General features: G+C 44.4%; 4 protein-coding genes across 4 annotated transcripts; 2 read left to right on the top strand and 2 right to left on the bottom strand.

Annotated features, from left to right (window-relative positions):
- Positions 1–26: 26 nt before the first annotated feature.
- On the bottom strand, positions 27–368 carry HD556DRAFT_1218403 (uncharacterized protein; the record flags this gene model as incomplete). Its single annotated transcript, XM_041296742.1, has 1 exon — positions 27–368. A coding segment is annotated over one exon (342 nt), but the record flags the coding sequence as incomplete, so codon positions are not given.
- A 3,015-nt stretch (positions 369–3,383) lies between these two features.
- On the top strand, positions 3,384–5,774 carry HD556DRAFT_1446064 (uncharacterized protein; the record flags this gene model as incomplete). The annotated part of the gene is made up of 11 exons (XM_041307027.1): positions 3,384–3,551; positions 3,707–3,823; positions 3,899–4,028; positions 4,081–4,088; positions 4,143–4,250; positions 4,298–4,480; positions 4,519–4,529; positions 4,586–4,752; positions 4,969–5,031; positions 5,090–5,601; positions 5,640–5,774. 11 exons carry the CDS (start codon positions 3,384–3,386, stop codon positions 5,772–5,774), a joined length of 1,602 nt encoding a protein of 533 aa, XP_041157504.1.
- A 1,795-nt stretch (positions 5,775–7,569) lies between these two features.
- Positions 7,570–8,493, bottom strand: HD556DRAFT_1310554 (uncharacterized protein; the record flags this gene model as incomplete). The annotated part of the gene is made up of 1 exon (XM_041300429.1): positions 7,570–8,493. One exon carries the CDS (start codon positions 8,491–8,493, stop codon positions 7,570–7,572), a length of 924 nt encoding a protein of 307 aa, XP_041157503.1.
- Positions 8,494–11,286: 2,793 nt separating this feature from the next.
- Positions 11,287–12,276, top strand: HD556DRAFT_1310553 (uncharacterized protein; the record flags this gene model as incomplete). Its single annotated transcript, XM_041300428.1, has 5 exons — positions 11,287–11,316; positions 11,401–11,504; positions 11,649–11,793; positions 11,868–12,024; positions 12,086–12,276. The coding sequence occupies 5 exons, from the start codon at positions 11,287–11,289 to the stop codon at positions 12,274–12,276; spliced, it is 627 nt and encodes a 208-aa protein (XP_041157502.1).
- Between the last annotated feature and the right edge of the window lie 4,613 nt (positions 12,277–16,889).

Raw genomic sequence — 16,889 nt, 5'->3', positions numbered from 1 at the left:
ATCGTGATGCCGTCTCTGATACCTATGTTGGCGGTGTTGGGGTCCTTAAGTGTGATGAGAAGGTGGGCTACTTGTTGAGTGGGAGAACATTTCGATGGTGGTTTGACCCATTTGGCTGAGGTGATCGTTCCCGGTTCCCATTTGTTCTCTTGCTCCATGTCTTGAATTTGGGTTTGGTCGCTAGGGTTGAAGGTCAGTGGAACGAATTGGATAATTACCGGATAGGCTCGGTCTTTTATAACTGCAGTCGGATCGAGAGCCTTGATGAATTCATCTTTGATTTCCTGTCGTTTGATATATACAGCTGCTTCTTCTGCGATCATTTCGATGATGGTGCCTCCGTTTCGGTATTGCGTTACTGAGCGTAGTTCTAGATCCGGGGTATCGATCTTGACTAGAGTCTTCAGAGCGTTCTTGATTTTCTCAACCAGTTGGCTATGCGATGATTTTCCTGGGGCTAAAGGGCTTTCAGGGTTAATATTGATTAGTATTTGGTGTGCTTTGATTGCGACTCGTGCAGCTCTCTGGACGTCTTGAGAGATGGGGTCGTCGCTATTTCTTAATCCTGTGAGTAGTGCTGCCTTATAGTTACCTTGCTGAGGGATCTGTTTGATTTGTGTGTTGAGATTGGATACGTCTTGATGGATCTTGTCGAGGCAGTTTTCGATGTTCACTGAGCTGGTTAGGTTGTCTTGCATTTTCTTGATGGTCGGAGAGATATGATCTATGTTGTTCTTGATGTCCTTCAGACTGTTATTGACAGCATTGATCGCTTCTTCTGCTTTTTCCGTGAATGAATCTATACTTTTTCTGTTATCTTCTTTGTTCGTTTGGGTTCTGGCGATTTCTTCCAGTCGGTTGACAGAGCCTTCTAGGAATGATGTTACCAATTCAGCTATGTGTTTGACTTTCTTTTCGTGATCTGCTTTGAAGAGAAGTATTGCTATGGCTCTGATGATGTCAATGTGCATGGGAGTTAGGGAATGGGCTTGGACTGTAAAATCGAGAAGAGCAGTCGTAAGTGTGTCTATGTTGATTTCTGCTGCCGGTGTGATAAACAGTCTTCCTTCGAGTTCCGCTCTTGCTGTTTGCTCATCAACTATTGCTGATTTGTTGGCTGGATCGCTGATGAGGTCAGGAATAGATCTATTGGTTGGGCGAAAAGATGGAACATTTCGTTTGGGTCTAGATGGTTTCGCATTCTGGGACCCTTCTGGGGGATCTGCAGACATATTAGTAGTTTGTTTTTAGTATATTTCTATAGTTAGTTATTAATTGATATGATCGATGAGAAGAATAGAAGGTGAGAGGCGTTACCGCCGCCTTTGGGCGCTGTTGGGCGCGATGTTGAAATTTTTTGTTTTGGGGTCCTAGTCAGGGTGCCACTTGGTAGCGGTCCAAGAAGTGATAGTACAGAGACTTTACAGGGTTTATATACTACAAAGGACATAATGGAGAATCAGTCAGCGCAGTGCGAGGCTATGTATGGAGCATATGGAACACCTAACACTAGTGTGTTGGAACATAATAAAATGAAGATGGAAATGAACAAGGTCCGGAAAATGAGTACAGTCGGTTATAGGTATAACTGGATGACCAGAAACAGGTGATTACCATAAGGGGATGGGCACTGATTTAAGGTTTGAGTTAGGACATGACAGATAGGTCAGATCCAGAGATGTGGATGTCAGATCAGATGTCTGGATATCGGATCCGGGAATTGGACAGATAGAGGAACTGAAGGTCTGGAGACATGGATAGGGGATCCAGAGGTCTGGATGAGGTGTGGGAACATCATTGGATGTAGGTATGGAATATGGGATATGACACTTCATTGATGTCATGCCAAGTCAGGATTTAGCAGATCAGTGACAAGTCGAAATTCCCACGCACACCGGCATCGATCTTGCTAAGTCTCAATGTTCAACATTCAGAATGTTCAACTTCAAACACTTATTACTATGCTGGAGGATCATTGATCATTGATCCTCATACACAAGCACGATTAAATTATATGTAACAAAGTGAATTTGGTTGCCACTTACAAGACTGTAGCACAAAAATTTCATTGATGTACTGATGATTTGAACTTGGAACCTCTCAGAATTCAATATTGCAATCTCGAATGTCATGGCTCTTGTGATGCTCCTGCTCAATGTGCGGCCTCTGGAATACTGTACAGGATTTAGCAGATCTGTTGAAGTCAAAATTCTCATGCATCATTATTGATGATATTTAATATTCAACATTCAACTATTACTACACTGGAGGATCATTGATCCTCATATATCAATACAAGATGAGATCTCCAAGCAAGTCCAATGTCATTCAGAACTTCAGTATGTAGATTGAACAACCTGGACAGACCAAGTATTGTCCACGAGGTAGCCTGCTGGCTTGGTGCGCATAGACTGGGAGTATTTTATTTGCTTTGTCACCAACCTCCATGATTTCTCCTTAATCTTGTTGTTTTTATCGCTTGCTAACTTCTGTTTTTCAATTAGCAATTCTGAACGGCCATTATGCCTATGCACGATTCTTCCGGATGTCATATGTGAGCAGATCCATTATTTTCTGGTCCCTCACCTTCCTAACTTCTGTTTTGAAGCAGTAGATCTCTTCATTTCACTCCTGCTAAACAACACAGCAGTGGAGTCATTTGCTCTTTGCGCAACCTCCATCTCCTGCATTTATATCTCCTGCGAGCCAAAATCTTTGTGCGACCTCTCACCTACAAAAAATAGTCCCTTTCCATACATCGTATATTCATCTTGTACATTCATCTGTGAGTTCTTTTATTGGCACCGTTTATTCCCAGTCCTGACCAGGACTCTAGAAGAACTCTCCTGCATTTATCTTTCCTGTCAGCTAAAAAAATATTTGTGCGACCTCACAAAACCAAAAACAGTTTGTTTTACCATGAGTTTTTTTGTTGGTACCATGCATGCGTAGTCCTGACCAGCACTCCAAGAGACCTCATCTCAAGTTCTTAATCTTGCTTTCTTGTTCCAAAATCAAAAACAGTTCCTCGACCTCTCAATCTTGCTATCTTGCTATATCTTTTTGTTTGCATGATATTTTGCAGGTCGGACAGTAATAACTTTGTTGTAGGACTATGCTAACTTATCCTCTTAGCTATGACTCAGAAACAATCCGACTCTCCCCTGCCTGAATATACAAGGTCCTCCCCTTTTCCCGAGACCCTTTTCCCCTCAATCATGATTAATCCCAGCACAGGAGACTACCTGCAAGAACAAGTGGGTGGTGGTAAACACTATGTGGATCCCATCATGGAACCAACTACAATCCGTCTTTGCACATACATCAAACCTACAGCTTGTGACATGGGCCTTGTCAAAGAGGCATCCATGTGTCGTTAAGCCATGCCCGCTAATGAACAGCCAACTGGAGGCGACTCTGGACCAGCAGGCAACTCCCTTGTTAGTGAGCCCATCAGTCAAGAAGTCGTGCCCCCTTGGCAACTTTTGGTGTCTGTTGCTGGTACCATGCCTCCTAACATCCACAGTAGTCTGGCACTCGAGCCTGCACAAGTACATTAGGCTGTACCTCTTCAGGATCTGTTCTATGATTCTGGCACATCGGCAATGCTGTTGCTAGTCTTTCCACACTATTCACCACCACTGGTCCCTCTGTGATACCCTCCATCCCTGAGACACATGTCATACCTCCAACCCCCAATTTTCAGGTGGATCCAGTGTTGGGAGGTCTCAAAGACATTACAATGGATGACAGTGAATATATCCTCCCTGCTGTGAAAGGGCAGAGGCATAATGAGACAAATGACATCCTCCGTGAAGGCTTTGTAAATATGGAACACCTCATGCATGAGCTCAGTCGTCAAACTTCTATCCCCACTCATCAAGTTGTCTCATTATAGAACAGGAACCACACTTGTGGCATCAACAGTGTCAACCACTGGAATACATATAGCGGCTACTTCAAAGACAATCTCAAGCAGGAGCTTGCCAGACTCGGTGACAAGGCTCCTGACATACCAGGAACACCAAGTGAGTGTTTCTCTCTCTTGTTATATTGTTTGTTCTAACAATTGCTGTCCAGGTGTTACTGTACGCTGTAACTCCCATGAGCAATTTAAAGCAGCATATCCAGATACCTGGTAGACCATCCTAGAGTGCCATGACCAGTCCATAATTCTCAGTGGTGTCCCTCAGACTGTTGCCATGCGTGCACAGGAGTTTCAAAAGTTTTGTAAGAAGATCATCACAGTGGTACGTAGAATCCCATCTGGTAGTACCATATCACTGAACACATGTAGATGGATGGAGGAGCTGTGCAGTTTGGATTTGAAGTAGCTTTGGTAGCATGTGGCAAAGTCATTAATCAAGATGGTGGTCTCAGCCTGGCTTGTACAACTCCGGGAGCTGCTGGCATAAGTTCATTTTTTAGGTTTGCATCTGACCTCAACATCTTACACTCTCACAATTCTGGCTCTCGCGTTGTAAGGCTGATGAGGATACAATCATTGGGCATCTTAAGGTGCAAGTATAGTAAGTTGCCCATATCCTTGAGAGAACTTGTCAGTGACTGAGCTCACCATATCTAGTAATTTGTCATCGCTTGTCATTGTTGAGGAAGCCTTCCTGGGAGATAACGATGTTACCGAGCCAGACGTGAATAATGAGTGTGAGGCTTCATTTGCTCTGACCGACACTATCAATATATCCAAGGATGGGACCAGGTGGATCAAGGCAGAGATCTCTTGCCAACTCAGTATGTATGAGTATATTGCTCTCTCACTTGCATTAATGAGGAACAATAGCGAGCCTGGGCGGGAAATTCCTATTGTCAAAAAAGTTCCCATGGAACACACTGCCAGCGGAACTCACATGTCAGAGGATGATAATAGAGAGCTACCCTGAGGATGTGATACTCCCCGGGGAATATCATGCTTCAAAGAGCAAAGGCATTGCTAATCTCACTCTGAAGGAGGCATTGCAGCATTGAAGGTGGGCACTATGCGCTTGAAAAAGGTTTTGGACAGCCTGCAAGGTACATCTTCAACTTATTTTATTGATGCATTCTGACATTTAGGCACATTTTTCTACAGGTAAAATTCTTGCTTCTGAGTGCCCAGTAGTAGAGGGCGCACATCCCCCAGTGGATTCTATCCATGTAACAGGACATTATCTTTTCACCAATGGAACTTCTAATCATAAGGGACTTGCTTGTAAGAAGCCTAGCAAGGCTCTCACCAAAAGGAAGAGGAAGATCCCTCAGAAGGCACCAGCCTTCCGTCCCTCCCCAATCTCCCTTTCTGATGACTGTGACTCTGATGCTCCACCTGCTCCCCCTATCAAACCCATCGGGCCTCCCCCCTTTCATGAATTCAAAATTGTGGTGCTTCCGAAGCAACAGAAAAAGGTCAAGAAGATCGCAAAGGTGAAGGAAGTCATCTCCCTCATATCTAGCGATGCCCAATCTGGTTCAGAGGATGACACTGCTAAGGACAACACCAACTATGAGGACAAGGCTGCATCCAACAAGCGACAGGCAAAGTCAGAGGGTAGCTCACAAGCGGCCAAGAAGAGAGCTTCATCTCCTGAGGCGCATGTGCCTAAGGTAGATAAAGGCAGGCTGAATATTCTTCAGTCTGGCAGTACCCAAGGCTTTTTCAGCAATGGCCAAAGGACAGGGAAGCTCTCAAAGTGACAGCACAGTCAGACCTTATGATCTGTGGTTCATTTTCAGAGGCTGCCACTCAAAGTGCCTTTGTATCCCTCGCAAACTGTTAGCACCAGTCAGACATCATAATAAATGCTGTGCTCTCACACTGCAGTCAACTCCTTTGATGAACAGAATTGCTCTCTCCAACTAAGTGCTTCAACATGACATCCTCAATGGCCTCCCAGTCCCTGCCTCAAGAGCCAGCTGAGCCAAGCACCAACAAATTTGATCTCACTGACATTCACCCAGCAGAAAAAAAAGCAGGATGCAGTACTGGTCAGACTCCAACTCTTCCACTGCCTTTAGAGTTGCAGGCTGAGTGCAGTGAAGCCACACCCTCGTAGTACCTGCAGCCCACTGGCAACTTGAACCCAGTAACTGCCTTCCACCTCAGTCGCTCCTTCCACATATTGCCGCTCTCGCCAACAGTTCCTCCCGACTTCCATTCTGGGTATGATCTCATCATTCCATCAGCTGATGTATTTCACGACTTGATCACTAGTACCTCTACTATGCCTCAGTACCCTTAGTTCACACCTCGCAACTGCAGCTGGACCGCCATCTTTGAGATGGTGAAGCAGCCATGCTTTCTTTGGGTGTGCTGGTATCCTAGAAACCTGTGTGAGTATTGTTCGATCAAGCAACTCTGGGCCACTTTGCATGAGGGCAAGATCATTGATAGCATTAAAGGACATTTTTGTAAATAGGTGAGGGTCATTTAGTGGTTAGGTTGATCTTTTATACTTTTGTTTCTGCCCAGGAAACTGTTCTGAAGGTGCAAAATGAGAAATTCAACCTAAATATAATAAACTTTCCACCACCAGAACAGTTCCCTAGGTGGACACACAAGGTTAACTACCTAAATGCTAAATAAAATATATCTTCAAGTCTGCCACCAGAACAGTTCCCTGGGCAGACACAAAAATGGCAAAATGGCAACTGACTAAATACAATATATGTTCCACCACCAGAACAGTACCCAGGGTGTATATTATAGATGTCAAGTTGCACCAGCCCTATTTATAGTGGTGGAACATATATTGTATTTAGTTAGTTGACATTTTGCTATTTTTGTGTCCACCCAGAAAACTGTTCTAGTGGTGGACTTGAAAATATATTTTATTTTGTATTTAGGTAGTTAACCTTTTGTGTCCGCCTAGGGAACTGTTTTGGTGGTGGAACATTTGATGCCAGCCACTGGCACAATAATATTGTACATAACTAACATACACACATTTTGTAATCCTGATGTAACACAAAAACCATATATACTATGTCAATATGAACATTGGGCCAACATATAAATTATATACACATCAATACATATATAATTGCCATAGGCTCTTATATTATTTACAAAAGGTCAAATCAAAGGCCCTATGGGTTTACAGTACAATCATGATGATATTGGGTTAAAATCTGCAGTGGCTCTCAGTTCAATTCTGGACTTGGGCAATTTTTCTTGTTTTTCACCCATACCCACAGATGTATATATGATGTACATACAATATACACTTTCTTGCCATTGGTTAGGGTTAGTTACAAATACAAGTGTTAGTATGCAAGAGTTTGAAAGCTATCATTATCCTGAAACATCCCCTATAGCCTTACTCACTTGTTCTTTACATGCTCAATAATCTCGACCTCTTCATCTTCATCATCTTTAGCTCACTTCTGAGTTGCAATGGACCACATAGCTGGGTTGATGGTGTACATCTGCAAATTTCTTCCTAGTTCAATGGTCTTATTCAATCCAAAGAATGCCACAGCAATCTTGAAAGGACCATATTGAAGGTCAGAGATGTGCGTGTCCATCTCATGATACTTTGCATTCAATTCCTCAACCGTGAGTAGTACCCAGTCTCAGTTGAAGACACCCCCCTTCCAAAACCTTTGACCTTTGGCTTTAGCAAGACCTAGACGCATCATCAGGAGCGACCCAATACCCTTGTTACTGTTCTTGGAGTTCCAGCGCAGAGGGAAGCTTTTGCCTTGGTGGTCAGCAAAGCACTTGCGCAAAGGGCTGTCCATCTCATAGACAGCAATGATGTATGCTGGAACCATCGCAATGAACTGCTTCTCCAATCTGCATCCTTTTTGAGTGCTTCTGTTAGGATTCCATGGAAGCACCCTGAGCGCCTGGGTTATCATATGCTCTCCATCCCTAGGTTTTGCATTATAAGCTTCATCAGTGAAGATGTCCGGCAGAATCTTACTGATGTAGATTCCAGCAAGCAAAGCAATTTTATGCATGGACTTCTGAGCATTGAAATTACTGAACACCCATTCATAGATCTGACAGATAAAGGGCTCCATCTCCTGTGCCTCAACCTCGATGTAGTTCAAGGAGAATTCATCCGGCAAGCTGTCCCTGGAGATAAACTGCGGTAGAGACTGGAGCTTTATAGACTGTACAGTCCAAGGTGCCTGAGCAGATGCTTGAGCTTTATTGGATGCCTCCACAGCGCTGTTGGTAGGCCCAGCATTCCTCTGACCCATGGGTTGCTTTTCCAAAGCTTTGCCCAAATTAACCCAAGAAGTATGCACAGGCCTATAAGAGCAATGCCTGTGAGCTCCAGCATTGGCCACATGCCAAGGGACATGGTTGATGTGAAGGTGGTTGGCTGCCCCAGAGAACACATCCTGCATAAAACTGTCCGCTGCTCCAGGAGAGTGCTGGGGAGCATATTTCAGCATATACATGGCAGCAATGCAAAAGACAGTGATAGACAGTGCTGACGAGATGAGGGGAGCCTCCACAACTGAAGTGTTATTGGGCTGAGTCATGCTGATGATATGAAGAGAGAAATCCCTGATTGTTAACTGCTCCTCCAACAGTTTGGGCAATCCATTACAATGATCTTCAGGATTGCAATGATGCAGCGTAGGAAATGCTCAGACATCCTATCCTGGTAGCTCAGGGGATGGGAGCAAGACAGTCACTTGCGCAGACTAGTTGAATGGCTTTTGAAATTGCTGGGATTAGCTATACTGAAGTCCTCGTCAGCATATTCTTTGTTGACTGCCGTAGTCACAAGCGCCTTCACATCAGCCACGTAAGCCTGTAGAGCCACCATCATGATGGTACTCATGTGACACAGTTCAGATGTACATGCTTGAAACAGTTTTGAGGAAAGCTGGTTGACCGTCAGCATTATATGAAATTCAGCCTTGTATCCTTAACACGCCCCATTCAGTTTACATTCAGAATAGCCTTCCAGGAAATGACTCGCCTCGAAATGGTCCTGACTATATGTTAGGATCTGTGACCGTTTTGAAGAGATTGCAGGCACTCTCATATCTGTCAGTGTGGGCCAGTCAGCTGGACTGACAGTTATCAGTGTCATCAGTGGAGAAGAAGAAATCTGGATCTTTGTTGACAATGTAGGAATCCCTTGTTGCAGTAAGCTTTGAACCAACCAAAACAATCCCATCAGACTTGTCACTATAACTTTCATGTTTCCCATGTGTGCTGTAGAGACTGACATCTCTGTGGCCTTGTAGAGGTCTAATTTCTGATGTACATATCAATGCTAATCATTACCCAAATTATCCCCTATCATATCCGACTCAATACGCACTGAACCTGAAAACATCGGACATCGGACATCGGACATCAGACATCGGACATCAGACATCGGACATCAGACATCGGACATCGGACTTTGCACTTTGCACTTTGCACTTCTGACATCAGACATCGGACTATCGGACTCCACGTGCACTTGTCCTACCTATGTCCTGTCTCATTGCGCTAGCCCCACTAGGTGCATAGTTACATACTTGTTTTCACATCACTAACATTGTAGACCACATTATTACATGTCCACAGCACCTCATGTCTTATTACATAGGACATCGGACCCGAAAATATTGCGCTACTACTTTCTTTTGCCTATAGGGTTCCGGATTTCTACGTATCTATATAAATATTGGACTCCCCATAGCATCTTCATCATCCAAGTAGAGGAGAGCCGTTCTCCGACGCTTAGGGGTCAAACCCAATATTTCGTAGTTCTTAGTTGACATTGTGAATATCATCGTTCCTTCACCGCCCGTATCCATCATTGTTATTATTGCGCATACCACTCGCTTTCCTGACGCTCACTATCATGTTACTATTGGTTTCCGATACACTGAACCCAAACCCGATAAACCCGAAACCCTGAAAACATTGGACCTGACGCTTTTGCATCAGACATCTTAATTATACCTTCGGACATTGTTTCTGCGCTTGGACTATTGACCCCACATCACTCACTGACCTCCAAAACTATTCCCAGACTGCAGGCCCCTGGGTTGAATGCACTTGTCTCACCAAGTATAGCAGACTAGGCAGTGCAAGACCACAACATAAAGATATCAGTTTGGAGCCATCTTTGTATAGCCCCACTCTGTGTTGTATTCCTACAGCGCATACACCAACGTTCTCTCCAGCACAGAACACAACTCTATGGTTTCAGGCATCGGTTTAAGACCCCTTTTTAACAGTGGGTGCTTGTGTTTCCATGTACACTCCAGCAACAAAGTCCCCCCAAAGGTCATCCATTGGTATAGGCTCGGAAATGCCTAAAAGTTCCCCTCAGTATTTTAAACTTGTCATGAATGAGCTGCTTACCTCTAGTGTGAATATTACAGGATGTGGTTGCAACACATCAAAGATATTAGGGTGCGACCATGCTTGAGCTAGAGGGATGATGATGTCCTGATAAATCCAACTGAGAAACCATCAGAGCTCAGCAACAACCACGACATATCAAACTCACAACCCAGTCCTTTGATGAGCCAACAGAGAATCTACTTGAATTATATAGACATTTTCCAACCTCAAGGCCCAAGGCATGTCCTCATGTTCTATTTTCCATTGAAACACTAGTGAGGCAGGCTGGCTTCACACTCCCAAATGATGTTCCAGTGTCTTACAGCTGCAGGGCATCCAGTTCCATATGCCCCAGACAATGCAGAAGTTATGCGACCTTGCTGGACTTCATGAAGCACTGCAGAAGGTCATGTCCTATGTGACAGCTCATTGCAAAACTGACATGCAATGGACAGCACCGCAGGAGGAACATGTCCCTCATCAGGATTGAACAGATCCTCATCTTCATCATCTATCTCGTCGTTGCTGTCCACCCCATGAACCGGTTGAGTTATAGACTTCCGGATTAGGGTTAGGAACAGGCCAAATTGAGGCAAAACTGTGTTGCACTGAATGTGACCTGTCTTTCTCAAGAAAGCCTGTGAATAAACATTGACCAGTGGTGTAGAGACTGACATCTCTGTGGCCTCATAGAGGTTTAATTTCCAATGCATGTATCAATGCTAATCATTACCCGAATCACTCCCTATCATATCCGACTCAATATGCACCAAACCCGATGTAATGAGACAACAGTTGCTAGATACTACACCAAGTAAGTAACCAGCAATATAAGAATGTTGTGGTCTGCACAGCCTAGTCTGCTATACTTGCAAGACAAGTGTGTTCGACCTGAGGGATTCTCTGTAAGGTATTAGAATGATTAGCTATATGAAAAGGAAGATAGTCCGAAGCGTGGGAAACAAAGTCCGAAGGTAAAAATGTCAGGTCTGATGTTTTCGGACTTTCGGGTTAGCGGGTTTCATTGGGTTACATCAGATTAGTGTCGGGAATGTAATGAATGTCGGGGATAGTGAATGGTGGGTTACTGTCAGTGTTTTTGGAGTGTTTTGGATAAGGAAAGGATGATATTTGCGGAATTCAACAAAGAACTACAAATATCAAATGACCTCCTACTCGGAGGTAGAAAGGTAAATAAGTAAGTAGGAGGTATGCGAAATATATAGTGTCTATGTAGAATTTTGGAGTGCTATAGGCGAAAGTAGTAGCAGTAATTTTCAGGTCTGATGTCCTATGTAATAAGACATGTGGTACTGCGGACATGTAATAATGCGGTCTACAGTGTTAGCGACATGAAAACAGATAACTGCGCACCTAGTGGGGATAGATACGACAGGACAGGACACAGGGAGGATAAGTGCACGGGAAAATATCGGGTCCGATGCGCAGGAAACATTGGGTTAGCGGATAAACATCAGATTGAGTGGGTAAGTGTCAGATAACATTGGGAAGTGATTCATGTGTTTGACATGCATTGGGAATTAGCTGAATACATGCTCAGCGCGAGGCTGAGTGCTACACCAAAAACATCAGACATCAGACATTGGACTTCACACATCGGACATCGGACATCAGACTATCGGACTTCACATCAGCCTATCGGATATTGAATGCACTTGTCCTACCTATGTCCTGTCTCATTGCGCTAGCCCCACTAGGTGCATAGTTACTTGTTTTCACATTGCTAACATTGTAGACCATATTATTACATGTCTGCAGCGCCTCATGTCTATCGACCCAAGAGGATTGCTATGAAGCACTTCCTTCAAGTAAAATGCGAAAGGAGAAAATGCGGAACGGAAAGAACTAAGGTGATCCTGGAAAGTGCGAGTCTGCCGACAAGAGCGAAGGCGAAGCCGCAGGTCCGGCGAGAGCGCGATGCGAAACAAATGAAAGCGAGAGGTTTCTAGGTAAAGAGCGGCGGGTTTCTAAGTAAGGCGCAGTTCCACGAGTAGCGGCTAGGTATAGACGAGGTTTGGGGCTAAGGTATAACTAGGTATGAAAATGCTAAGCCGGAGACCGAGAGCGGTTCGGATCCGCGCAGAGCCTAGGTAAGGAAACTTAGAGGCGCATTCTCGGAGTGGTCAAGAACACACGGGTTCTAAGTGAGAAGTGAACAAAGCTTGTCAATTGATCAATAGTACTAGGAATGTCTAAGTGACTCTGCAGAACAAAGGTAGTGTCCGAGGGAAGGGAAGTGTTTAACTGTATGTAGTGCACGAGATTATATCCTACTGCGTGACCATCCGGAACCCGTAGGCGAGAACTGTAGCAATGGAAAATGAGGCAGATAAGTAATATGTAATGGTAGAACACGCGGGATGGAATATGTGGTTACATGTAATAATCCTTGCTAGCCCATTAGTCAAACCAAAGAGAAAATGAATACGCACCAATGGAGATAGGTGGACATGGAAAGGACATGGATGGACGGAGTGGAAATCCAAAGCGTGCAGAGTGGTGTAGAGACTCGTGCCTCACATGTTGAGGTTGATAACGCGAGGACAAGGCTAAACGAATATATCTCAGTCTCTAGTCAGTAGGACAGGACTCTTGGTATGTACCTAAACGAATATCTAATAGTAGGTTCATCAATATACAGGCAGTCTAAGTGGGTATCTGTACTCACATCTCAGTCTCTAGTCAGTAGGACAGGACTGAGATGTTTCTATCTCAACGACTCGTTTTGTAAGTAAATTTTCTGTCCGCAAATGAATATCATACGATTAATCTTCTAGCGCTGCGCCCAGCGCGGGAACTTCCGAACCGAGACTGCGTTCGTACCTTGCGTCTCGGCGCCAATCTCAACATCACATTGTGTGATATGGCAGTTTTCACTAGGGAGTACATGGCACGAACTTGTAGCATCACTCTGCATGCTATCCGCAGCTATTCCTATATGCGCGCATGCTTTCCCGCGCTTGAGCGCCCTATAGTGCCAGCCATCCGGAAGCATCCATCCACTGTCCACCAAGCTCTCTAGTGCGTATATTTCCATTTCTCTTATTTGCATATCGTTCCACCTTTATTTTTATCATGGACCCTTACTTACAGCCAGTAGTACATACCGGAGAGAAGTTTAGCAACCCCCATGTTCACACTACACAACTGAGCTTAGTTGGAATCACTCCCTAGAAAGTAGCACTTACATCGCATATCTCTATATACACGCGTGCACGTTCCTGCGCCTTCGCGCCTCACGCGCGCCTGCGCTTTCCCGCGCCTTGCATCAGCCAACCAGTAGCACCTTCAGCGCCTACTTCTAGATCCTTGCTGCACTCGCTTCCCCTTTAGGGTCGAATGCACTTGTCATCTCAAGTATAGCAGACTAGGCAACGCGCGACCTCACAACATTTATAGATACAGTTAGGAGCATCATTTGTTCCTCTCAGTATTGTTGAACCTTCAGCGGATACAAGTGCAGGTATGCGCCGGGTGACATTTGCCTAGGCATACTTGCCATCTAAATGCAGAAGGATAGACGGAACTGATATCCTTTGATAACCCTTGACACCTATATGACAAGACACTCTTTGCAGCCCAGGGAGGTTCTGAGTGTCACACCGAACCTGATAACCTGAAACCCTGAAAACATAGGACCCGACACTTTTGCATCGGACATCGTAATTATACCTTCGGACATTGTTTCCCGCGCTCGGACTATTGACCCCACATCACTCACTGACCCCCAAAACTATTCCCAGACCACAGACCCCTGGGTTGAATGCACTTGTCTCACCAAGTATAGCAGACTAGGCAGTGCAAGACCACAACATAAAGATATCAGTTTGGAGCCATCTTTGTATAGCCCCACTCTGTGTTGTATTCCTACAGTGGTGTCCGAAAGTCCTCATCTTCATAGACATCCATGTCCATCACCGTGTTGTCATGATCAGGAATGAAAGAAGAAAACAGCTCTGGAACAGTTTCCAGATTGACCAGAATTCCACAAGACTTTGTCTCAGCTGCTACTATTCCCAAACGACGAGGTATTCAACGACCTTGCTTGTTATACATGTTGTTTTCATCATTTGTCTCTGGATCCTCATGGGGAAGTTCACCAAGATCAACTTCTTGCCGAACAAGTGGATCCAGGGAATCATATACCATATTGTGGTTGAGAAGAATCTTCTTGTTTGGAATGTCCTGCCACCAGTTAACCTTGGTGGCCCTGTCAGTCATGTCAAGTGTTAGTGAGTTATGTTGCATCAGGCTACCAGATGCACATTACATTAGTTGCAATAGCCAGTGACATGTAGTGAATGTTGGCATATGCCCTCTCAGTCTGTCAATTGGCCCCTTCCACCCGTCTAGTTTGCAGGTTCGTGCTAGCAATAGGTTGGTTTTGTCCAAAATGACATGATACAGAGATAGGTCGATGCTGCACAAGCCAACCATCCTGTTTCCATGACTCAGGGGATCCTTTTACCCAGTTGTCCCACATCGCGATTATGCAGTCATTAAGCTCCTTTATGTTGCCAACTTCTCTGTGAGCTGCCATTATATCTAAGTCTCCTGTACCATAGACAGTGTCGTCTAACATCACTCATAGTCTAGTGTCTCTGTGTTTTCCACTCAGAAAAGGAGCCTCGTTAGTTACAGTCAGGTCCTCTATGTTAGCAATCAGACAAAAGCCAAACCATAGCTTTGAAGAAGCCTCCATCCCTATCACCATCATCGAGCCGGTCAGATCAAAACCCAGCTTGCCATATTTTGGTCTGAATTGACAGTAGGATTGATGGAGATCCAGGGTGATGGTGAATGTGTGATCCACAGCAGTGTTCGGTAGGAAGGCGTGACAACTCATTGATCCAGCTACAACTAGGGTGAAATCAAGGAAGTGCTTTGACTCATCCCACATTAACATATTGTTGTCCGAATGAGGGCTGAGGTTAGAATCAATGGTCAGGTTGACTCTACAGTGCAGAAGCATGATGGCCTTCTGAGCTTGATTATTCTCAAACATATGAGCATACACAGATAGTTTAACGGTGCTTTGCTGTTGCCTTTGATCTTAGAGATGTGCCCTCAGTTGTAGAGGCAGACGACTCTTTGCCCCAGAGTGATATTTACGAGGGGTATTTTTGTGCCAGGAGGGTGTTGATGCATCAGGTCCTACTTGGGAGCAGATGAAGACAGGTTATCATCTTCCTCCTCACCGCTAGAGCTTAGGGTTAATGAGTATCAGTTTGCAGGGAAAGGCCAACTCCCACTTACTCTGTATGATATGAGTCTTCAGAGTCTTCAGACATGAATTGAATGTATGCAAGTTAACACCAGAAGTTTAATGTTAGGAGAAGAAAACAAGACGCAGGCTTGCTCGGCTAGCATTACTGAATGATGGAAGAAAATAATATTAATGTGTTGGTTATTGCACCAAAGCCATGGTCACTAAGATGCCCCCATGGCAGCACCCACAAGAAGCAATTCAGAGTGGTCTAAGTTCATTGTAGCACTTGGGTTGGCATTGGGCATCTATCTTGCCAATTCCACAGATAACTCATACTGTATTCTCTGACACTCCCTTGATCTTCCGAAGGCTCTGTGCATTCATCCGAGTCATGCCTCGTGTGCTATTACATGTATATCTCTGTAGCGGCTCGCCTTGAGTCTTATTACATTTTGAATAGCTTATCTCTCTACTGTTCTCACTCATGCAATTCCGGACTTTCACACTGTAGGATATAATCTGGGCTCACTAACTACTCACACTTCACTTCACTTTCCTTGCTACAAGTCATAGTTTGTAGAGTCACTTCGGATAGTCGTACTTCGCGCAATTGATCCTTTGTTCATTCAGAACGATTGTTTGGCCTGACCACTGCCATTTCGCATCTCACTGTCTCTTACTTCTTCCAATAGGCTTTGTTTAGTTATACCTCGGTACTTCTGCAAGTCTTATACTTCAACATACATTAACATACCCACTGTATTTCTCTCTCGTAACCTTCACTGATTATCGGAAGCTCTTTGGACACTTTGTGCATCTCTGGACCTTTGTTTCTTGACTTTGGACCACCTTCACTCACATCGGACAAGTACTTCGGTACTCCGGACACATCTTCAGAACTCAGAATGCACTCTAGGTATCTTTCCTTTTCTCCTCTTCAATCTTAACAAGACAATCCCTTGCATTTTATATCAAGAGATAGTTCTATAGGCAGTCTCTTTGGGACGAGCATTACACTCACACATTAAGTTCTAAGGTAAACACTATTGTAGTGCCTACACAGAATCAACTCTTTACATCGTGTTACAGGGTTATGGTTACCAAAGAATGATTATGATGGCTGTAACTGGACAAGGGTGGCTGTGGAGCCATAGGTTACATAGTACATGCTGCATGTAAGGGAATAGCTGCATTGGATGGAAATATGAGGGTTAGACATGAAGATACTATGAATAAACTCACAGAAACAGAAGTAAGCATTAGAATATTGACCCTCTGGAAAGACGGCCTTGTTGCTGCCTTACTATTTATGTGTGTTGTCACTGTGCAGTATTCGCAACCATATTTTTATGT

Source organism: Suillus plorans (assembly GCF_016647745.1).
Source record: "Suillus plorans strain S12 chromosome Unknown HD556scaffold_49, whole genome shotgun sequence".
Classification (NCBI taxonomy): domain Eukaryota; kingdom Fungi; phylum Basidiomycota; class Agaricomycetes; order Boletales; family Suillaceae; genus Suillus; species Suillus plorans.
The sequence above is the reverse complement of the archived record's forward strand: the minus strand, read 5'-3'. Positions and strand labels throughout refer to the sequence as shown.